Below are 25,314 nucleotides of genomic sequence, written 5' to 3' on the forward strand. Positions count from 1 at the left end.
ATGGAGAATAGCATCTAGCCTTAATCTTTAAATCATTGGATTAAAGCCTGTAAATCGGTATCAAATACAAATGTAAAGATTAAGAAGGTCATTGTCAATGTTACTAAGCTTTTGCCTGACTGCTATTGTTATTTTTACCCACAGAACACCCTAGAACTAAATTTCTAGAAATCAGTATGACAAGGCCAGGAAAATCATGATTATTGGCATGTCCCTATTTGGATTAACATAATGTTTTACAGATTAATATAAACCAGTAAAGAGTAATTTGTTATCATAAAAGTAACCAGTGAGGTCAATCAATGTATTTTGGTAGAGTTTATCAATAACAAATGTTTACTGGTTTTGTTTTGTTTTACTTTATTTTTTTTTTTAGAGGGAGAGGGAGAGAGAGAAACATCAATAGGTTGCCTCCCATATACCCTGACCGGGAATTGAACCTGAACCTTTTGGTGTACAGGACAATGCTCCAACCAACCGAGACATCCAACCAGGGTCAAATGCTTACTAGTTTTAAGTTTGATGCTCAGAACTTTATGGATGTTAATTTCTCAAAACAACTCTGTCAGGTCGGTATCATCCCTGAAAATGAGGCTTTGAGAAAGATTCCATAATTTGCACAAGACGGCCCACGTACAAGGGATTTGTATTTGTCTATCAGATTCCAAAGCCTGAGCTCTTTATCACTACCATGTGCTTGGAAAATTAGCAACTTGTAGTCGTTTCAGGAAGAAAGTTATAATTGTATCTGCTGGCAACATGAGTATATTTTAAAAGAATGGGGGGCAGTGTGTGTGTGTGTGTGAGTGGTGTAAAAAAAAGAAAAGGTGGGGCTGACTTAGTGATCTGCAGGCCATATGAGCCGTGATTCCTTTATCCACATCATGCAATCCTACACTGAAGAAGGGAGGACTCTATGTACATATTTAAATTCAGCAGGGACCCTTAAAAATGTCAGCAATACCACAAATCATTCAGCTCTTGGTGACAAACCTATGAGAAGGCTGACATTTTCATACAGAAACAGCTGGGTGTGTTTATAGCTCCAGTGTGATATGCCCCAGTTGCCCTCTGGGATTCTTACATTACCAGATGAAAAATGTGTACCTTTTTGACAATCAGGTACACAGAAAGCAATAAAAAGCCTTTTATATCCATTAATTCCTTCTTAATTTAATCTCCATGCCCAATCCATTTACAAAATGCTCCAAGCTATCCACTAGATACCTGTTTGCACACTGAAAAGGAGTGAAACCAAATTCTCCTGGTTTAACTACCACCCCTTTAATCAGAAACCTTAAGATGGTGACTAAACAGGTATAATGTTCCAGTGTATCAATGGGTCTCAAATTTTAATAAGACAAGGAACGTCTAACAATCCAGTTTTTAATGGAATATTTATCTTTTTTTTGATATCCATCAAATTCCCATGAAGTTACCATTGCTGCCTATCTGACAATATTTTGTTGTTGCTGTTTATTGATAATTTGTTATTGTGAATGTATTTGATGAACATTTAGTGGAAAAAAAACACACAAAAAACATTGCTTTACCATTCGGTGCTCAATTTCCTGGCTTTCAGCAATTGGCATTTAATCCAGTTGGGTTTTTGCTGCTCAATGCTCTGTATGACCTTTTGGGTCATTTGATTAGGGCTACTTGTCTGCTCTCCCATGATGCCTTTCAAACACACACAGATTAAACTGAGTTTCTCTTTACTCCATCTGTCAAGGGAAGCACCTGTTAAAAGTTCCACAGTGTTTCCATCCTCAAATATCCGACATATAATTACAATCAAGTTCCAGACAAGCAGGCTAGCTTTCTTCAAGTCAACAAAGTTTTCTGACATTTTTCTCTCAGACAGAAAAAAGAAGTATTTAATTGGGGGAGGCAAACATGCAATCACCGTAGGTAACTTGCTGATTACAATAGATACTGCCTGAGCAGCAAGCCTTGTGAAGCCTGGGGAAGAAAAGAAAGAAAAGGTATGATTAGTATTAGCATTTGTGTTCCATCACTGTGTTGTCTTGAGTGTTGTGTGGGGACGTCTAATCTTTGTGGAGAAAATTGTTGAGAAGAACAAGTGCTTGACATATTCCGACAGAACTCTACTGGGGTCCCCTGCAGTACTGCCTAAAATTTCCCAAATGTCAAACTTAGTTTTCTCTCCTATAAATAAAGATGAGAAAATTCAGAATTATTAGTTATATTTTTATCTATTAAGACCGTGGGTTTCAAGGGCCCAGCTGTCCTCAACTAATAAATGTAATAAATGCAGAGCACTGCTGCTGGACTCTGTGGTCTACACTCCCATAAGCCTTTCTCCTGCTCCCTTGGAGTCCATGCCAGAATCATTTCGTCTCTTGTCAAGACTGGCTCCACTTCCTTTAGTTCTTTGCCCAAATGTTACCGCCTCCCCATCCCATCTAAAGCAGACCCTTCACGCCCTTCCTATTCCAGCCCAAGCTAAGAAGTCTGTGGTTCATTAACCGATGATTCTGCATACTCTCCTTTGCTTAGTGTTATTTCTCTGAAGGACTTAGCTGATGCTCCCTCTCTATATCAGAGCTTCTCCACTTGGGAACTATTGACATTTTGGGCTGGATAATGAGGAGTTGTCCTGACACTGTTGGATGTTTTTTGTTTTTTTTAAAAAAATATATATTTTATTGATTTTTTTTTACAGAGAGGAAGGGAGAGGGATAGAGAGTCAGAAACATTGATGAGAGAGAAACATCGATCAGCTGCCTCCTGTACACTCCCCACTGGGGAAGTGCCCGCAACCAAGGTACATGCCCTTGACCGGAATCAAACCAGGGACCCTTGAGTCTGCAGGCTGACGCTCTATCCACTGAGCCAAACTGGTCAGGGCTCTGTTGGATGTTTGAACAGTATCTCTGGCCTCTATCCACTAGATGCCAGTAGCACCCACCTCAGTTGTGACGACCAAGCATTGCCAAATATCTCCTGGGGGCAAAAGCTTCCCTGTCTGAGAATCATTTTCTAGATGACTCTAGAATCTTCAATCTTGGCCTTTCTCTAGGGTAGCAATCCTAAGACTTTAGTTCCCTGTTGGGTATCCAATTTCTCTGCCCTAGTCATCATTAACTCAGTATAATTAAAACCAAATTCATTGTTTTCCTCACAAACTGGGTTGGTCCTCTTTAGGCTTCTGAATATCATTCTCACATGGAATGCCCTCTCTTTTCATGTGTCACCCACATTCTTCAACTCTTGTTTCAAAGTCCTCTCCTTCTATGAATTTATTTGAACATATTTATTATTCATATGATTATATTGGAATTAGATCCATAATGTGCCATGGTCCACCATATTTTGTATTATCATCTATTATTGTTTACATTATATTATTACTTATGTTATGAGTTGCCTTTACCAGTAGACTAAAAGTTCCTCAAGAACATGGGGAAAATCATTGCTTCCTGAGTATCCCATAAAGCTGGGCACAGAGTGTTAATCCACTATCTACATAAATTAATTTGAACCTTGGTACTAAGTGAGAAGTCAAAAGAACATAGCTTTGAGTCCTTCAATAAAACATTTGTTTTTACTGAACAAAAATAATAAATTTTTCAAGGTATCTCTACCTTGATTTAAATAAGTCAATCTGCTCTATAAAGTGCAAAGCTCTTGGAAAACATATGTCTGGACTCAAAAATTCATGACACCTTCAGAATCATCTTAAAAATTAACTAACTAGAGCACATTTTTCTTTAACTTGTAAGCTAGGTCCAACATATATTTGAATGATCTCATAAACTACTTAGATACTTGGTAAAAAATAGTTTCTCAATAAATATTTTCTTTTCATTCAAATATATATGCTTAGATGAGGGTTAAAACATAAGTAAAAGGGTTAAAACATAAACAAATTAAGAGACTCCTTTGTGAGCCCTCTTCTCTGTGTTCTTAAATTATTTTAAATTTTATGCTTTTTTATGTGTCTGTGTCTCATACTCCTCATTCTACTGTCATTTATTTGAGTTAAAAGATTATTTATATAACAAAAGCATAATATGCTAATTAGACTGGACATCCTTCTGGACTTCCTTCCTTCCAGACAAAGCCGCAGCGGGCGGGGGCCGTGGCAGAGGCAGCAGAGGCCCCTGGCCGCAGTAGTGGCGGGTGGGAGCTGGGGCCAAGGCCCTTGCGTGAATTTCATGCATTGAGCCTCTAGTATCTTATATTCTGCTTATACTAGAGAGGGTTTAACTGCAGACACCAAGTAAACATTTGTAGATTTCAGGTAAGATTGCAATTCTCTTCACACCTGAACTTCTTTTTTTTTTTTTAAATATATTTTATTGATTTTTTACAGAGAGGAAGGGAGAGAGACAGAGAGTCAGAAACATCGATGAGAGAGAAACATTGATCAGCTGCCTCCTGCACATCTCCCACCGGGGATGTGCCCGCAACCCAGGTACACGCCCTTGACCGGCATCGAACCCCGGACCCCCCAGTCCGCAAGCCGACGCTCTATCCACTGAGCCAAACCGGTCTCGGCCACACCTGAACTTCTTATATTTCATTAAATCTGAGCACTCCAGGTACTCAAATCCCCAACTACTTCATTAAAGCTTAAGGCAAATGCCAGTACCAGAACCTTTAGGCTGATAACAAATTAATAAATTCATTCTACTAATCACAGGGGCTCTTAGTCTATGATGATGTTAACAACACGCCAAAGAGGGATCTTTTAAGAATGCCACTTATTTTTGTCTTTATTTAAATAACCTGATTTCTATCTTAGCCACATATATGTAACATATTTTAAGAGCCAACCTGATTTTGAAGCTGATAAAGAACGAAAATTTATGTCTTAGAATTAATGCAATGTAACATCTATATTTATATATTTGTCATTTCTTTTTTCCAATGCATATTATTCCTGACAATGATATATTTTGTGTATTGTAAAATATTCAAAAGGAGCCCTAACCGGTTTGGCTTAGTGGATAGAGCATCAACCTGTGGTTTGATTCCAGTCAAGGGTATGTATCTTGGTTGTGGGCACATCATCAGTAGGGGGTGTGCAGGAGGCAGCTGATGAATGTTTCTCTCTCACTGATGTTTCTAACTCTTTATCTCTCTCACTTCCTCTCTGTAAAAAAACCAATAAAATATATTTTAAAAAATATGCACAAGGAAAATTTGCAATGAATGAGATAAAGACAAAATAATATCTTAAAATTAATTAAAAATTTTTACTAATAGTATAAAATATCAACAATAATTTATTGAGTAAGGATAATATGATTTAATATGCTTTCTTATTTTTTGAATCTAGGCTTAATACTCTATGAAAAATGATTCAAAGTTTGGTTTGCTTTCATACTTGGTTTTAATGGCTGTCACAGGGGGAAAACCACTACCTGAATATACACATAGAGCCACCTGGCACTTGCTTTTCAATCTCAGCCACCAAATAGGTATAAGATGTTGTTGAAATGTGACTGATAACTATTCATCATTCAGGATGTCAATTAGTTATTCTTGCAAAAAAACTGAAAAATATTTTGTTTTTGTATTTTTAAGCAAAATGTTCAAGAATCACTTAAACTCTTATTTGAAATATTTTAATCATGTTAGAAAATTCTATTTCTAAGTTCTTAAAGTGTGCAGCATAAAATTTGTATAAGTGATGGCGGTTTTTATAAAATGAATATTTGTTTTTTAATAAAATAAACTCCCTTAATGACTTCTGATAGCATGTTGTATATTTTTGCCATCAATTTCTTTCTCAACTATCTGCATGTGAACAATGTATACACTTTCCTTGTGGTGCTACCTGTATTCTCTCCAGAATCCAGTTTCAGTTAAAGCAGTTACTCCAACAGTTTTCCATAAAGCATTCTTTTTATTTAAAAAGTAATTTACTGCTAAGAAAATATGTTCTCCAGTATATTTTTCATTTAATTGTTGACAAAGAAACAAAACAACTAGTTCTTTATGGATTTGCCTCTTGAAATAAGGGAGCAAATACCTAAGCTGATCTATATAAGAAACAGCTGAACTTTCATTCAACTCTTCCATAAATCTCCTACTTTGTATAATTTATTGTACTATTTATTTCTTTGAAGCTTTGGTGTTTTCTATGCAATGGTATTTGCTGACAAAGAAATAAAGGTGTGCATTTTTGTTTGTCACCATCGTGTTTTCCATTTTCTGTCGTTTTCATTGTGTCAGGATGAGCAACTGTTCCTTATGCTAGTGACTATTTGTCTTTTAATAAGTCATAATCTTCAAAAAAGCTCTCTAAACATTTATCTTTACTTCAACAAAATTTGCAAAGTACTGGATTAAATACATTTGACTTAAAACATTGCTGGAAACTATTAGCGGTGTGTCTTTATGTTTTGAATGCTTGGTTTTGAAATCCTTTGCTAATCACGATGACTTGAAACTACTACTAGTTAACATCTCAAGGCACAATACTCACTTAGGAAGGTCTCATATTTAACATCAATGTAAGGGAAGCTATATTTCAAATGGTTTTTCCACACATTTCCTTTTTTTTTTTTTTTTGCCAAATCTGATGAGATTATTATTGTTTTTCCTTATACTATGGCTGAGAAAGAGCTCATGCTAAGAATAGAAATGATCACTTCTCGGCCTTTTGGCTAAGATCAAGTGAACAATAGAAATGTGTGAGCTTTTTCACTTTAGCCTTGTTTGTTCTTTCTTGCTTTCTCAGCATTAATTTTAAACTGCATTTGATTTGTTGGTTTACAGGAATATGTTAAAGCCACTGGTTTGTTTTGTGATGACTCATTTTTGTGAAAACTAGATTCTGAACTGCAAAGGACAATCTTAATTCAGTACTGTATGCTAAAAGCTAATGAAAGAGTGAAGTTACCCTGTCTATCCACTATCCAACAATATTGTCCCCAACACATGACTGGCTCACACAACAAGGAATTGTCTTGCACATCCCCCAAAATGTTTGTACCTATTTGAAAATAGTAATACAAGTTTTCAAGCACCAAGAGGAGATATCTTATTTAAAGTTTATCTCTGGCCTCCACCCCAGTGCCTAGTAGTAGTAGTGATTCACCTAGGAAATATCTACTGAAAGAGTACGTGACAATATCTGGCATGTAAAATATTATCTTTCTTGTACATGGTAGTGAAAAGAGAGGTTGACCACTCTCAGTCTAAAAGAGGGCAGAAATGAAGAACAGTGGTGTTCTCCTACTGTCATATCCACCAGGAATGCACTAAATGCTTTATAAAGTCTTTTATACAATTATGTGACTTGGCACCCCTTCATGGAGAAGTGCTGTACTTAACTCTTAATGATCATTTTACAAAGATTATTTAGTAAGGAAAACCACAAGAACTAGGATCTACAAAGTATTTTTTTTTTGGAACCAGAGGTTGTTAATTTGCTATGGAAGAATTTCAAAATGTTTTTAGAAAGAAAATTGTTCATGAATAGAATGACTAGAAAGCCACAAGCAAAATGGTGGCACTCTTATGATGTGCTATGTTAGCAATAGGTCATGCCTCCTGAATTGTTCAAAATCTATGAAATATCCAAAAGCTAGAATGAAGAGTGATGGCAAGAACTTAGACAAGGCAGAACTTAAGTAATGAAAAGGTGACATTTTCCATTTTCAATTAAATGGCTTTACTAGATTCAGAGGCAGTTTAATAGGGCTTGGACAGAATTAAAACATTACTATGAAAGGTCACAGATAGATAATTGATTTGTTTCTAATGTAAGGTTGTTGGATAAGAGCCATATTATTTAGGATCTTCATGAAGAAGAAAGAAAGGCTAGTCCCTTCAATTGACTTGAGTGGGTTCAGCTGGAATATTTTACTGTTGACAGTTACTTTAGAGTTAGTGAAAAAATATTCTTTTTAAAAGATGAATATATTGCTTTTCATTTGTTCAAGAAATGAATAAAAGTCTGGAGCTGAAGACCGTAAGTGCTTGCTTTTTGCCCACTGACCAGATAATTAGAACTATCAGCATTATTTATGTAGCATGAGGTTTTTATTTTTACCTAAAGCTGTCTTTTTTTGGTAATGACAAACGTGTGTTTTTAAAAGCCTGCTTTTTCTCAATATATCTTTAAAGGTTTTAAAATTGTTTCTTGTCTAATCAAGTTGAAAATTTTAAGAACCTCATTTTTAATTTGTAATAAAAGTTTACAACTTGATTTTTTTCAAAAACGTCAACAAACTGCAAGCATCCATTAATAGAGGTCTTAAATAATTATCAAAAATGAATATAAAAAGGAAAGTTATATTTTTAAAAATCCTAAAGCAGATTCATGAATACAGATAGATACATAATATATATTCAAAGGAATCTTGTGAATTTCTTATAAAATAGGAACATCTAGGTAGGAATAAACCATTTAAAAAAGAGAGGACTTGATTAATAAAGTCAATTAATAATGTAAGTAACTGATGGTTCTTAAGTACACTTGGTACATGCACTGCCTTGAATAGGAATAATGCACTAAATTCAAAACCTTCGGTATTAGAGGAAAAAATACCCTGTCAGAAAAATATGTGGTTACTAAATGGTGTGCTATTTTTTACTTAAAAGCCACATATATAAGTATGTTAACAAGAGGAAAGATAGTTATAATTGGTGGTTGAGGGGAAAAACTTCAAGGAAAGAATAACAAAGCTGAATATCATAGCGATCCTCTTGAGAGTATGAATTTTATATTACTCAGTAGATTTAAAGGAAATTAGTCAAAATCATGTGACTAATCTGATTACTGCATGGACACAAAATGTTACAGAAATTTCAGAAAGGTAGTTAAATAAAGAAAATGGCCATTTGAGTCATTTTCATTTCTAGTTTCCTTGATCATATGACTCACAGAAAAGAAAATAACAGGTCCCAAATATACATGGTAAAAATAAGACTAATGTCGGAGGAAAAATGGCGGAGGTATAAGCGGACGTGTCCTGTGCCTTGTCCTGGAGCAGATAAGGGTGAGCAGCTGAAACGGGTAACATTCAGCCCGAATAGGTAGAGGATTTTCAGCTGAGAGATTGTCTGCAGCTAGGAAAGACTGAGAACCCCCCAGGGAAAAAAAAGGACGGTTGGAGACTGCGGCTGAAGCCTCTCCTGGTGCGCCAGCTAAGCAGCGGAGACTGCGCCATCTTGGGTGATTGTTGCCGGCATCCAGAGACCAGCTACTAACCTGGAAACAAGGGATCTCCAGCAGCGTGACTGCGTGAACTCAGACGAGCACTGCTTCTTCTCACAGAAAGGTTGGACATCCCCTAAAGGTGCGGTTTGCAGTTCGGGTTGGAGGGAGGACCGAGCTCGCGCGCGCGGGGCGGAATCTGCGCCCCACAGAGTCCGCAGCCGCTGGGACCAGCGTGACCCGCGAGTGGGGAAGGGGCCCCACAGGGCTGCTGGCAGAAGGGAACGCGAAAAATGAGCCCATAGCTGGACTGGATGTAAAGGAGCAGCCTTGGACTTTGCCAATCTGCTGGCTGCTTGGTGCCAGGGGCGAGTGAGTGCGCGGAGACTGCGCGCGGAGACTGCGCGCAGACCTGGAAGGTGGAGGCTTGCGAATTCGCACAACTATCAGGCTCATGTTACAGTTCCCCTTAGATCCGTGCATTTGATTATTAAACCCAGCGCATGGGATTCCCCAGTTGGGGTCATTCGCAGAGCCTGTAGGGGAAAGTTCTTTTTGGGGAGCCTGGGAAACAGCGGACAGTGGCAAGGAACCAGCTCTGGGCAGTGGTCTTTCCCGAATCAGTTTCAAATACCATAGAGGACAAAACCCTACTGATAGAGAGGACTTAGAGCTTCGGAGGTAAATCCAGACACACTGCCACCCAGAGGCAGAGCCACGAACTGTCTCTTTTGCGATCACAAATAAAGGCAGTCTGGTAAAAAAATACAACCTGCCTTAAATTCAGGTCTGTGGTTTACTGCACGGAGGGACAGTGTATCGCAGGGAAGTTCAACACTCCCCTGAATGCCTGGCAGGACTGAGGCGTGCCAAAAAGAAGAGTGGAAGATCTGAAGCACCTTCACTTCCGAATATTTTTATATATATATATTTTTAATTCTTTTTTCACCATCTCATTAAGAACCTATTTTATTTATTTTTTTTATTTTTTATTTTTTTCATCACCTGATTTTACCTTTTTAATTACTACATTTTTTAACCAGTATTATTGCTATCCTTTTACCATTTTTTCAAAGGTCATTTTATTTTTTATTATTTTTTTTTTATTTTTCTTTATTTTATTTTGGGATTAGTGTTCTACACTCTATTTTCATCGTTCCTTTAGCATCATTTCTCTCTATCTCACATTTACCCTTAAGCCAAAACTCTCTTCCTCACTTTTCCCCTTTTGTTGTCCTGTTTCTCTTACCCTATTCCTGCTTTGGATTTTACCTATTCCTTCTTTCTACCCACTGTCTAAATTTCACCCTACTTATATATCTAATTTCCAATCCCTCGCTCTCCCCATACAAATAGCCTCTTCCCCACCTCTATTTCATTCTCTTAATTTTTGTTTTTGTTTTTGTTGTTGTTGTTTGTTTTTTTTGGTCTTTTTGTGTTTTTTTTTTTGTTTTTTTTTTTCTCTCCCTTTTCCCAATCTCATTTCGGCACTCCTTTTTGTTTTTTATTTTTCTCTCTAATATTTTTCTCTTTTTTCTTCTTTATCCCCTAATTCTCTTTGCTCGGGGGGGGGGTCACCTTTATTTGGGGTTATTAAGACCGTGAATGCATTTAGTTCGGTGCCTTGTACGTTGTGCCTTGTTGTGTTGTATTTTGTGCCTTTGAATCAGCGCAACAGAGAGAGATCTACATAACCAAACACCTTGAGAAGAGAAATCATGGTGAAACAAAGAACCAACCCAAATATGAAAGAAAAACAGGCATCATCAGAAAAGGAAGTAAACGAAATAGAGGCAATGGAGGCAAGCAACCTGTCAGAGAAAGAATTCAGAGTAATGCTCATAAGGTGGATGAAAAGAATGGAAGACCAATTCAACAATATGTGTAGGAACCAAGAGGAAATGAAGAAGAACCAAGAGGAAATGAAGAGAAACCAAGAAGAAATGAAAAACGACATCACTGCCATAAAGAACTCAATAGAAAGCATCAACAGTAGACTAGAAGAAGCAGAGGACCGTATCAGCGAGCTAGAAGACAAGGTAGAAAAAAATACCCAAACAGAACAGCTTCTAGAAAAAAAAATTAAAAAGCAGGAAGAGAGCCTAAGAGAACTCTGGGACAATGCTAAACGAAACAACATCCGAATAATTGGGGTGCCAGAAGGAGAGGAAACGGAGCAAGGAATAGAAAACCTGTTTGAAAAAATAGTAACAGAAAATTTCCCTGATATAGGGAGGAAAAAACTCACACAAATCCAAGAAGCTCACAGAGTCCCAAACAAAATGAACCCGAAAAGACCGACACCAAGGCACATAATAATTAAATTGGCAAATACCAACGACAAAGCAAGAATCTTAAAAGCAGCCAGAGAGAGACAGAAAGTTACCTACAAAGGATCCCCCATCAGACTAGCGACCGATTTCTCAACAGAAACACATCAGGCAAGAAGGGAATGGAATGAAATATACAAAGTCCTGCAAAGGAAGGGTTTGAATCCAAGAATACTATACCCAGCGAGGCTATCAATCAAAATTGAGGGTCAAATCAGGAGCTTCACAGACAAAAATGGTCTACGGGAGTTTATTACAACCAAACCAGCAATGCAAGAAATGCTAAAGGGTCTGCTGTAAATAGAAAAAACAGGAAACAAAGAAGGAACGCAGCGGTAAAGAACAAAAATGGCGACTAACAAGTTTCTATCAATAATAACTTTAAATGTAAATGGATTAAATTCCCCAGTCAAAAGGCATAGGGTAAATGAGTGGATAAGAAAACATGACCCATATATCTGCTGTCTACAGGAAACCCACCTCAGAAAAGAAGACGCACACAGACTGATGGTGAAGGGATGGAAAAAGGTTTTTCAGGCCAATGGAAGTGAAAAAAAAGCCGGGGTAGCAATACTTATATCTGACAAATTAGATCTCAAAGTGAAGGACATAAAAAGAGATCAAGAAGGCCACTTCATAATACTAAAGGGAGCAGTCCAACAAGAAGAAATAACTCTGGTAAATATATATGCACCCAATATAGGAGCACCCAAATACGTAAGAAATCTTCTGGAGAAGATCAAGGGAGAGATTGACAGCAATACAATCATAGTAGGGGACCTTAACACCCCATTATCGCCACTGGACAAATCCTCTAAACAGAAACTCAGCAAAGAAACATCAATCCTAAATGACTCACTAGATCAGATGGAATTAATTGACATCTTCAGAACATTTCACCCCAAAGCCACAGAATATACATTCTCCTCAGGTGCACATTTGTCATCTTCAAAGATAGACCATATATTGGGTCACAGACAAAGTCTCTTCAAATTCAAGAAAATTGAAATCATATCAAGTATCTTCTCAGACCACAAAGGCATAAAACTGGAAATCAACTACAACAAAAACAATCCAAAAAAATCAAACACATGGAGACTAAATAGCATGCTATTAAACAACGACTGGGTCACCAGTGAGATCAAAGAAGAAATAAAAAACATCATGGCAACGAATGACAATGAAAACACAACAATCCAAAACCTATGGGACACAGCAAAATCAGTCTTGAGAGGGAAGTTCATAGCTCTACAAGCCTACTGCAAGAAACAAGAAACAATGAGAATAAATGACCTAACTCTACAACTCGAAGAATTAGAAAGAGAGCAACAAAAAAAACCCACTGTAAGCAGAAGGAAGGAAATAACAAAGATCAGAGCGGAGATAAACGACATAGAGACCAAAAAAACAATACAAAAGATCAACAAAACCAAGAGCTGGTTCTTTGAAAGGATAAACAAGATTGATACACCTCTAGCCAGGCTCACCAAGAAACAAAGAGAGAGGACCCAAATAAACAAAATCAGAAATGAAAGAGGAGAAATAACAACAGACCCCATAGAAATACAAAGGATTGTTAGAAAATACTATGAACAACTCTACTCCAACACACTAGACAACCTGGAGGAAATGGACATATTCCTAGATAAATACAACCTTCCAAAACTTAACCAGGAAGAATCTAAAAATCTCAATAGGCCAATAACTATGGAGGAAATCGAAGCAGTAATCAAAAAGCTTCCAGCAAACAAAAGCCCGGGGCCAGATGGCTTCACAGGGGAGTTTTACCAAACATTCAAGGAAGACCTAAAACCTATCCTCCTCAGACTATGTCGAAAGATCCAAGAGGAAGGAACACTTCCCAGCTCATTCTATGAAGCCAACATCACCCTAATCCCAAAACCAGATAAAGACAATACAATGAAAGAGAATTATAGGCCAATATCCCTCATGAACATAGATGCCAAAATCCTCAACAAAATCCTAGCAAATCGGATCCAGCAGTACATCAAAAAGATCATACACCATGACCAAGTAGGATTTATCCCAGGGATGCAAGGATGGTACAATATCCGCAAATCAATAAACGTGATACATCACATAAACAAATTGAGAGAGAAAAACCACATAGTCATATCAATTGATGCGGAAAAAGCATTTGACAAAATCCAACACCCTTTCTTGATAAAAACTCTCAGCAAGATAGGAATTGAGGGATCATACCTCAACATAATAAAAGCCATATATGACAAACCCACAGCCAACATCATAATCAATGGGCAAAAACTAAAACCATTCCCCCTAAAAACAGGAACAAGACAGGGATGCCCCCTCTCACCACTCCTGTTCAACATAGTACTGGAAGTACTAGCCATTGCGATCAGACACGAAGAAGAAATAAAAGGCATCCAGATTGGAAAAGAAGAAGTAAAACTGTCCTTATTTGCAGATGACATGATACTGTACCTACAGAACCCTAAAGACTCCATCAAAAAATTATTAGACTTAATAAATGAATTCGGCAATGTAGCAGGATACAAAATTAATGCTAAGAAATCCATGGCATTTCTTTACACCAATAGTGAACTTACAGAAAGTGAAACTACAGAAGCAATCCCATTTACCATTGCACCAAAAAAATTAAAATACCTAGGAATAAACTTAACTAAGGAGGTAAAAGACTTATATGCTGAAAACTACAGGACACTGAAAAAAGAGATAGAGGAAGACATAAACAGATGGAAGAATATACCGTGTTCATGGATTGGTAGAATAAACATCATCAAAATGTCCATACTACCCAAAGCAATTTATAGATTCAATGCAATCCCCATTAAATTACCAATGGCATATTTCACAAATCTAGAACAAACGTTCCAAAAATTCATCTGGAATAAAAAAAGACCCCGAATAGCTGCAGCAATCCTGAGAAAACACAAAGTAGGTGGGATCTCAATACCAGATATCAAACTGTATTACAAAGCCACTGTTCTTAAAACAGCTTGGTACTGGCACAAGAACAGACATATAGATCAATGGAATAGAATAGAGACCCCAGAAATTGACCCAATCCACTATGCCCAATTAATATTCGACAAAGGAGGCAAGAGCATACAATGGAGTCAAGACAGTCTTTTCAATAAATGGTGTTGGGAAAATTGGACAGATACATGCAAAAGGATGAAATTAGATCACCAACTCACACCATACACAAAAATAAACTCAAAATGGATAAAAGATTTAAACGTAAGACGGGAAACCATAAAAATACTAGAGGAATCCACAGGCAGCGAAATCGCAAACATATGCCGAAGAAATTTCTTCTCTGATAATGCTCCTAGGGCAATGGAAACTAAAGAGAAAATAAACAAATGGGACTACATCAAAATAAAAAGCTTTTGCACAGCAAAGGAAACCATCAAAAAAACAACAAGAAGACCCACTACATGGGAGAACATATTTACCAATGATATCACCGATAAGGGTTTAATTTCCAACATATACAGGGATCTCATGAAACTTAACAAAAGGAAGATAAACAATCCAATAAAAAAATGGGCAACGGACCTAGATAGACACTTTTCGAAAGAGGACATACAGAAGGCAGAAAGACATATGAAAACCTGCTCAAAGTCACTAATTATACGAGAGATGCAAATCAAAACGACAATGCGTTATCATCTCACACCTGTCAGAATGGCTATCATCAACAAATCAACAAACAACAAGTGTTGGAGAGGATGTGGAGAAAAAGGAACCCTTCTGCACTGCTGGTGGGAATGCAGACTGGTGCAGCCACTGTGGAGAACAGTATGGAGCTACCTCAGAAGACTAAAAATGGAACTCCCATTTGACCCTGTGATCCCACTCCTAGGAATATATCCCAAGAAACCAGAAACGCCAATTAGAAAGGATATATGCACCCCTATGTTCATAGCAGCACAATTCACCATAGCTAAGATTTGGAAACAGCCTAAGTGCCCATCAGCAGATGAGTGGATTAGAAAACTGTGGTACATATACACAATGGAATACTATGCTGCGGTAAAAAAAAAGGAACTCTTGCCTTTTGCAACAGCATGGATGGAACTGGAGAGCATTATGCTAAGTGAAATAAGCCAGTCAGAGAAAGATAAATACCACATGATCTCACTCATTTGTGGATTATAGAGAACAACATAGACTGATGAAAAAGGACAGACCCAAAGACTGAGAAACAGCGATCAGGCTATCAATCCCTAGAAGGAAAGTAGGGGAGGGCGGGGGTAAGGGGAAGAGATCAACAGAAGGACTTGTATACATGTATATAAGCCAAACCAATGGACATGGACAACGGGGGGATGGGAGCACGAGTTTGTGTGTGGGGGGGAGGTTGGGGGTTAAAGGGGGGGGGGGATGAGGACACATTTGTAATTCCTTAACTAATAATAAAAAAAAAAAAAAAAAAAAAAAAAAAACAAAAAAAAAAAAAAAAAATAAGACTAATGTCATTTACAAATCTTATTATTTTCAGCATTTTACTAAAATGTGTTCTTACAGAAAAACAAATATACCTTTGCTTGATTCTTTCCTTTTGGTTTCTTTTGGAATATAATTCCATTCTTTTGGAATGATCTCACACAGGCGTTCAGGAACACTATGCTTCTTTAGGTTTGTCTCGATGTTTCTCTTAGAGCTCATCACAGATGTGATCTGCTGTATAATGTCCTTGACAGCATCGGTCAGTGCCAATCTCAAGCATCGGATGACCTCTCGCTCAGACTCCATGCACGTTGAGACTTCAAAACCAGATAGCATATTATAGTTAGCAGAATATGGCAATATTTTGTGCCTTATTCAATTGGGAATTCAGTTTCTCAATGATCTAATATAAATATAGGAAAGAAGAGCAGCTTTTAATCTAGAAATCATAAAAAAAAATTTGATAATAAAGTGAATAGAAAGTAAAATAACACTGAATATATTTCCTGGTAGTTTGGAACTCAACTGCTGCACATATAAATGACCTTCTTAGATGACAATTTGGCAATAATGTCAAAAGCTCTAACTTTTACTTACCTGTTAATTCACTTATTTCTTCTCTATAACTTTATTCTCAGAAATTAATTATGGTTATAGAAAGGATATAAAAATTGGAAAAAATCTAAATGTCCAATAATTGGTAATTTATTTAATTAGCCAAGGTAAATCTATCTACACAATAAAGCCATGTATTGTTTAGTATAAAAATAAAAGCAGATTCGAGTATGACATGTAATTTTAAAAATATATATCTACATACACACATAAAAATTAAAATATATACTTTTCAACGTTAATAGTGATTTTCCTCTTCCATTACTTCTTCTTTTAAATTTTCTGCCTTCCTTCTCTCTCTTTTTCCCTCTACCTCTGCCTTTCTTTTTCCCTTCTTTCTGCTACCCTGACTTATTTCTTACTAGAGGCCCAGTGCACAAAATTCATGCACGGGTAGGGTCCCTAGGCCTGTCCGGCAATTAGGGCCGATCGGGGCCTTCCAGCTGCTGGCTAGGGCCTTCCTTCCCTGCTGCCAGCTGTCGGCCAAGGCCTTCCTTTGTTCTGTGCGGCCCTGTGGTGGTCAGCACATGTCATAGCAAGTGATCGAACTCCTGGTCTCCCGGTCGAACTCCTGAGGGGACACTTTGCATATTAGTCTTTTATATATATAGATTATTTGTATTACTAACTATGATATATTACTGTGTGATAAATGCAATAAAAGATTTTAAAAATATAACTTCAAAATGCTGGGGCCATCACTTGAATTAATACAGAAAAGCACCTATATCTTTTTTTCTCTCTAAAATTTCAAGGTGATATTTCTCAAGTGACTCAAGCTATTGTTAAAACAACTATGGAGAAGAAGATCTGGGTAATAGCAAATATTCAGAGTTTAATTTTTTAACATGACACAATCATCATCAGGTAAGCTATTGCTCTTTATGAGAATGGTGGAAGATATAGATGTCTGTCTTTTGAATGATGTTTTGAGACTTTAATTCATTGAATTAAACATAAAGATACCTTCTTTCTACATTAAAATTAATATTCATTTTGGGTCAACTCTTTGGAGTCATGGATTAAAATAATCTCAGGTATCTAAAAATTCTAGAGAGCCAAAATTTACCCTATTTCTTATTGTTAAAAGGGTATGTTTATTCCTTCTAAAGTTAAATTAAAATATTTTAAATAATAGAGAAAAATAATCGCTCTATCTCAAAGAATTATTTAAAGTTTATAGAAATTAATTTTTGTAAAATAACTGGTAGGTAGTAAAAAAATTGTTACCTAAGATAAAAGTTTTCTTGCAATGTTACAGTGTTGGGGCTGCCCAATTTTCTCTTGATTCAGGGTTCTGCAACACCTTGATACTGAGATACTAAAGGGAGGATTAAACAATAGCCACAGATGCCTATGGTAGAAATAAGATACAGATAAAAAAAAAAAAAGGAGAAATGGGAGAAGAGGAAATAGAGGAAAGAGAATAAGTGGCAAGGCCTCATTTCTGAATGCATAAAAAGAGCTTGAAAGTCACCATTCTGTCCTAACAACAAATAAAAAGCTGAACAGATAAAAATAATCAACAACTCTTCTTGCATTGGTACGAGGTGAAGACACAAGGAAAACTGGAGAGACAGGCAAATACAGGGAGTCATGGCTGACTGGGAGTGAAGACTCAGAAGCGGAAACCACCATGAAAAGCAGTACCAAGATGGGAAAATCTGAACTGTGATGAATTGCTGGAGGTTCAGTTAGAGAAATCTAAGAGTTAAAACTCCAGAAAGACCCTGTTGGGGAGGGGGAGCTGCCACTAGTTTCCCACAGTAAATGTCCCTAGTCCTTCCAGCATGGGGATGGGGAAAGAAACATTTTGAAATAGGCCAGAGCACTCTTCTTAAGGCATGCTCAAAGGAGAAATTATTAAAACAGAGACACTCCAGGGGTGGGCAAACTTTTTGACTCGAGGGCCATAATGGGTTCTTAAACTGGAGTGGAGGGCCGGAACAAAAGCATGGATGGAGTGTTTGTGTGAACTAATACATGTTAACACTGCTGCTGGTGAAGGAGCGGAGGGGAGAGCAAGAGAACCCTCCGCTCTTTCGGCTCCACAGGCTGGATAGAAGAGCCGAACGAGCCGGATTCGGCCCGCGGGCTGTAGTTTGCCCACGGCTGCTCTATTGTCTAAGGGGGAAGAAAAAAATTGAGAAACATTTATGAAGTGTACCATACAGAGGCACAGACTCACTAAAAAACTGATACCTAATCATCAGACTATAGATAGCTTACCTTCCCTGCTCACCTCTCCATCACATTATTGAAGATCTATTTAGAGTAGTCCCTTATAGCCAGTATATTATGTCCAGCTTTTCAAAATAGAAATGAAAAGATATACAAATGAACAAAAAAAAACCCCAAAACAACAACAAAAAAACCCCACACAATTTGAAAAAAAAAGCAAGCATCAGAAACAGACATAACAAAGATGTTAGAATTATCAGACTAAGGAACTTAAACACGTATGATTGATATGTTAAATGTGCTAATGGATAAAATAGACAGCATAAAAAAGAACAAAGGGGCAATATAAATAGAGAGATGAAAGTCCTAAGAACTACCCCTCCTCCCAAAATAATAAAGATCAAAAACACTGTTAACAACAATGAAGAAAGCCTTTCATGGGCTTATTAGTAAACTGAACATAGCTGATTAAAGAAACACTGAACTTAAGGATATGTCAATAGAAACCTCCAAAACGGAAAAGCAAGGAGAACAAAAATTAAAAAAAAGAAAAAAGAAACCAGAACAGAATATCCAAGGACTATGGGAAAACTGCAAAAGGTGTAACATATGTATAATGGAAATAGAGGAAAGAGAAAAAAACCACACAGAAGAAATATTTAAAATGATAATGAACAAAAATTTCCCCAAATTAATGTCAAACACAAATCACAGGAAGTTAAGAGAACTCCGAGCAGGATAAATACTTTAAAAACTATGTCTAGACATACTATTTTCAAACTATAGAAAAATCAAAGATAAATAAAAAACTCCTGAAAGAAACCATAGGGAAAAAGACATCTTACATTTAGAGGAACAAACATAAGAATTGCATTTGACTTCTCAGAAACCATGCAACTAAGAAAAGAGTGAAGTGAAATATTTAAAGTGCTGAAAGAAAAAAAAAAAATCAACCTAGAATTCTATATCCTGCAAAATGACCCTTCAAAAGTAAATGAGACAAACAACAATTGAGGGGATTTGTTGCCAGTAGACTTAGCCTTGCAAGAAATGTTAAGAAGTTCTTTACAGAGGAAGAAAATAATATATGTCGAAACTCAAATTTACATAAAGAGCACTGAAGAAGGAATAAGTGAAGGTAAAACTAAAACTTTTATTTTTCTTATTCATAATTGATCTAACAGATAAGTTTATTCAAAATAATAATTACCAACAATGTATTAACTCACACATTGATTGTATTTGCATATGTTTATACTTCTGTATGTTTATATATAAGTGAGATGAATAACAATGATACAAGAAATGGGAAGGAGACATTAGAATTATTTATTATTATAAGGTATGCACACACCTGTGAATTGTTATAGTGTTATTTGAAAGTAGACTTGGATTAGTTTCAAACTTTCTCTATATATGTTGCAAACTCTAGGGCAACCACTTTATAAAGTAAAAAAAGTAGTATAACTGATATGCTAAGAAAAGAGAAATGTAAATGATGTAATTGATTAATGGACTAACATGATAACCACTGTCTAAGTTCTCATCCTTTGTTTTACCAAGATATTAAGTATGGAGATTTAAAGTCAAGAAAACAATGTGAGAATCTTTATACCTGGCCCTGAACATGGGGCAATCCATGAGCATTTCCTATTCAGGTACGGTAACTGTTCTTTATTATCTGCTCTAGCTACAGGCATAACAATACAAATGGGAAAATATATTTTCCCCAAAGGAATGATAGGATGCCTTCTAGAGAGAGGCACCATTGTCATAATAATAAGTGCCTTTTACATTTGAAGAAAATTGACCATTAGTTTTATCCATCAGTTCATTGAATAAATGAACCCTAAAGTCACAAGATATATTTTCACATCTTACTAGGGTCTTATATGTTAAATAGCAAAGCATAATCTCTGGCAGATATTAAATTAAATTTTTATGAGAGAACATTCCCTAATAGTCTGCATCACATAATTTTTCCTCTCACCTCCCCCCACCTTGTCTCAAGTATACTTAATTTTGATAGGAACTAATGGCTAATGACTTGTAAAAGAAGCCTTTAGTCTGAAAAAGCAAACAAACAAACAAACCAAAAACAATGATAAAATTTTACAAATAACAGATCCAGCAAAACTGGTATCATTACAACTTTTAAAACACCTTTAAATGTACATTTAAGTAGCATTAGAATGTTTCTTTTAAAATTATAGATTTCTCATACCTGGACTGTTATATAAAAAGTCCCATAATTGTTCTTCTTCCATGTAACTCACAAAAACATTCCCAAATGTTTGTGGAGAAAAATTGCAGTAATATAGTATTTTAAAGATGGCTTCCACCAACGTGGGTACTTGCTTCACAGTATTTTCTGTATCAGGACCTTGTTCTTGAAAGGTGCGTTCTTGGAAAGAATAGAAATGACTTAGTAAGATAGGTATCTGTGAATGTGATTACCTTTTTATAACTTATCCTGGGATAATGCTATAAAAATGCATTTGATTAATAGTAAGAGAAATGCCACATTCTTTGAGAGCAATGGCTCATCTAACCCAGTATTGTTTCTGAGATACTCATGGGTATATGTAGAAGAAAAATTGTGAGAAGGACCACAATGACATCACTAGTCATTTGATGAGCATCCCTAGTTTCCTTTTATGTCAAAAATGTTTTTTTTCTCCTTAAGAAAACATTTTGATTCATTTATTTCATTTAAAAGTAATACACATTCATTCTAGAAATCATAAAAAAAGGCTATTAGGGAAACTAAAATTCTACTCATAAGTGATATTCACTATATTTGGTATAGTATTTTATTAAGATTATATACAAATACATAAATGAATATAGGTATGTGTAGCTTAAATGACAAATATAATCATTCTATATACACCCATTTGTTATCTAAAATCTCTTTAAAACTAGTTAAATCTTTGTATCTCTTTTTGCAATTTGTGTTCTGAATACTACTATACCCTTTATTCAGAACATAAAATTCATGGAATATTCACATTTATAGTGTTCTCAGAATTATGCTACCAATTCTAAAAATAAATTTAAATTTGTTTTTCAAACCTGTAGGCCCGATCATTTCAGAATTAAGAGGTTTATCAACTGATTTCTCAATAAAACTATTTTAGGAATTCTCACAAAGTTAGAGGTATCTTACTTGCCCTTTAAGGCCTTCCTCTGGTTTTATTATAACTTCCTCAAAAATCAGTAATCACGAACTTATATGCACATATGCATAACCCATGGGCACAGACAATAATGTGGGAAGGCCTGGGGAGAAGTGGGGGGTCAATGGGGAGAGAAGAGGAGAACATACATAATACTTTCAACAATACAAATAAATTAAAAAAAAAAAAAAAGGTCCTGCCCAGTCAGTGTGACTCAGTGGTTGAGTGGCAACTTAAGAACAAGGAGATCATGTTTTGATTCCTGGTCAGTACACATGCCCAGGTGTAGGCTCTATCTCCAGGGCAGGGTGCACAGGAGGCAGCCAATCAATGATTCTCTCTCATCATTGATGTTTCTATCTCTTTCTCCCTCTCTCTTCCTCTCTAAAATCAATAAAAAATATATTTTTAAAAAAATTCCTATACTTTTGCATCTATAGGTTGGACTGGAAAAGTGAAATAATAACATGCTCAGTATCATAATGTAACCATTTATTTAATTAAAGGTAATGACTCATATCTTCTCTCATACTTAAATATCTTAAATCAATATAATCTAGACTAGAGGCCTGGTGCACAAAAATTTGTGCACTCGGGGGAAGGGGGATCCCTCAGCCCAGCCTGTGCCCTCTCGCAGTCTGCGACCCCTCGAGGGATGTCCCCCACTCTCCGGGGGATGGGGCCTAAGCTGGCAGTCAGACATCACTCTGGCAGCCCGGGAGCCCTCGGGGGATGTCCACTTGCCAGCGGGGAGCAGGCTTAAGCTGCAGCTGGACATCCTTAATGCTGCTGAGGGGGCAGGAGAGGCTCCCGCCACCACCACTGTGCTGACAGCTGTCAGCCTGGCTTGTGGCTGAGCAGAGCTCCCCCCCCTGTGGGAGAGCACTGACCACCAGAGGGCAGCTCCTGCATAGAGCATCTGCCCCCTAGTGGTCAGTGTGTGTCATAGTGACTAGTCATTCCCAGTCGTTCTGCTGTTAGGGTCAGTTTGCATATTACCCTTTTATTATATAGGATAGAGGCCTGGTGCACTGGTGAGGGCCGGCTGGTTTGCCCTGAAGGGTGTCCCGGATCAGGGTGGGGGTCCCACTGGGGTGCCTGGCCAGCCTGGGTGAGGGGATGAGGGCCATTTTCAGGCTGGCCACACCCCCTTCAGGGTGGAGGTCCCCACTGGGGTGCCTGGCCAGCCTGGGTGAGGGGCTGAGGGCTGTTTTCAGGCTGTGCACACCCCCTTCAGGGTGGAGGTCCCCACTGGGGTGCCTGGCCAGCCTGCGTGAGGGGCTGATGGCCGTCCTTCTTTTCTTTCTTTTTTTTTCTGGGATTTATTTATCTTCTATAATTAAAACTTTGTAGCCTTGAGCAGAACCCAGGTCGGCTGGAATCCTGGGTTGCCCCTGGCAACCCAGGCTCCCAGACCCTCTTTGAGCAGAGGCCACAGCGGCTGGAAGCAGGTATCTGGGATTTATTTATCTTCTATAATTGAAACTTTGTAGCCTTGAGCAGAGCCAAGGGCCAGCAGGGCAGGCGGGAAGCTTGGCTTCCTCTATTGCCAGGGGCAACCCAAGCCTCCTACTCACTCCAGCTCCATGGCTGCCTCCATCTTAGTTGGGTTATTTTACACACTCACTCCAGATTGGCTGGTGGGCGTGGCTTGAGTGTTGCAGAGGGATGGTTAATTTGCATGTTTCTCTTTTATTATATAGGATTATTTTGTAATGAGTACATTTCTTTTCCTTGCTCATTTAGAAGCTCATCACTTTGTTTCTTCCTGATAATTTTATTTCTGCCATTTGATTTTCATGATCTAGAACAGGGGTGGGCAAACTTTTTGACTCGAGGGCCACAATGGGTTCTTAAACTGGACCGGAGGGCCGGAACAAAAGCATGGATGGAGTGTTTGTGTGAACTAATATAAATTCAAAGTAAACATCATTACATAAAAGGGTATGGTCCTTTTTTTTTTTTTTAGTTTTATTCATTTCAAACGGGCCGGATCTGGCCCGCGGGCCGTAGTTTGCCCACGGCTGATCTAGAACTCAATGTTATCTGCAAACTAATAAATAGCACCATAGACTTTGTGTAGAGGAAATTTCTTGTTCTTGCTTTCCTAATATCCATTTCGGCTCTGCTGGTGGTTTAGTAGGAGGTAAGGGGGAAGTTAGGGTGGCTGGAGGGGTGGAGGGATAAGTTTAGCCTGGAGAGCAGTGTTGACAAGCCACATATTTAAAGCCATATTCTCTGACCCAGGGTTAACCAATAATAAAGCTGCTATTTTGAATTCCATCTGCCTTCTCCTTTATCTACCAAATGGTTTATACATTATATAAACAAATGCAAGATTTGGAAACAGATTGTCTTTGAATAACACTGGAGGGCCCTTTCACTGCAGTCATTATTTTAAACTCCTTTTGAAAAATGAACTTTTTAGTGCTTCAAAGGAAGGGTGGTGTCGGGCAAGGAACTCCACCACAACCCACCAGGAGACTCTGTTTATTGCCACCAAAGATTTACCATACATGGTGCGCTAGCACTTTGCTTTCCAAGACTGCTTAATGTTTTCTTTCTACGAGAATGCTGTTAATGACAAGCTCCTGCTGAGTCACTGAAATGGATTTGGCAGCGATGCTGTGGAAGAGTGTGCCATGAGCTTCGGGATGCTGAATTAACCAGGCACTAACAGGCATCCCTAACCGAAGGGAGTCAGAGACTCATGTCAGACAGTAGGAGAGAGAAATGCAAGAATAGAAAGTGTAGCATACAATACAAGGACTCCAAACCTAAAACACTAGACCAATAAATTAATACCTGAGGAAAAGGGGGTGAAGTATCACATGAAAATCGCTTTAGGGAAGCACTAGTCCATTTGAGAAATTAACAAATATAAAATTGAAACCTGTCTTAAAAAAATAGTTTTGAAAATCTTGTAGTTTTTTAAAATAAAAGCCTAACAATTGATATAAAGACCTACCATTTACTTGTTTTCAATTAAATATTCCTTCTTTATTACTTTTTTTCCCTAAAACTATTCTTATTTTGGCAAATTTTGAAATTTTAAAAAGAAAATCCCATGTCATGGGTCTTAAACATATGAAGACAAAATAATCATTCTTTTTAGGGATCCTCTTTCCCAAGTTTTATCCTAAAATGCTCATCTACAAATTGAAGTGCAGCACTAACAACTTATTCTATGCTGTTTTCTTCAGTACCCAAATAAACACTAAATATCAGATTTCTCTTGAATACCCACTGTCTCAATTCAGTGCTATGATTATAGTGAGATGGGGCACAGGTCTTTACTGAATACCCACAATGGTACAAGCACTAAGTGAAGTGTTTTACATAGATTTTTCAATTTGTCTTGAACCTCACAAAAACTCTATGAGGTGAATGTCATCTCCATTTTTTTTTA

General features: G+C 37.3%; 1 protein-coding gene across 1 annotated transcript in view; it reads right to left on the minus strand.

Annotated features, from left to right (window-relative positions):
- The window catches only part of KIAA0825, a 373,094-nt gene that overhangs the window by 186,822 nt on the left and 160,958 nt on the right, over positions 1 to 25,314 (minus strand). Inside the window, exons 14-16 of the mRNA XM_081088719.1 lie at positions 20,951 to 21,130; positions 16,023 to 16,247; positions 1,554 to 1,962 (exon numbers count right to left, since the gene is read on the minus strand). Coding sequence (XP_080944845.1) covers positions 1,554 to 1,962; positions 16,023 to 16,247; positions 20,951 to 21,130 — 814 coding nt within the window. The remainder of the gene's footprint in view (positions 1 to 1,553; positions 1,963 to 16,022; positions 16,248 to 20,950; positions 21,131 to 25,314) is intronic.

This window comes from Myotis nattereri (assembly GCF_964212035.1).
Source record: "Myotis nattereri genome assembly, chromosome: 4".
NCBI lineage: Eukaryota > Metazoa > Chordata > Mammalia > Chiroptera > Vespertilionidae > Myotis > Myotis nattereri.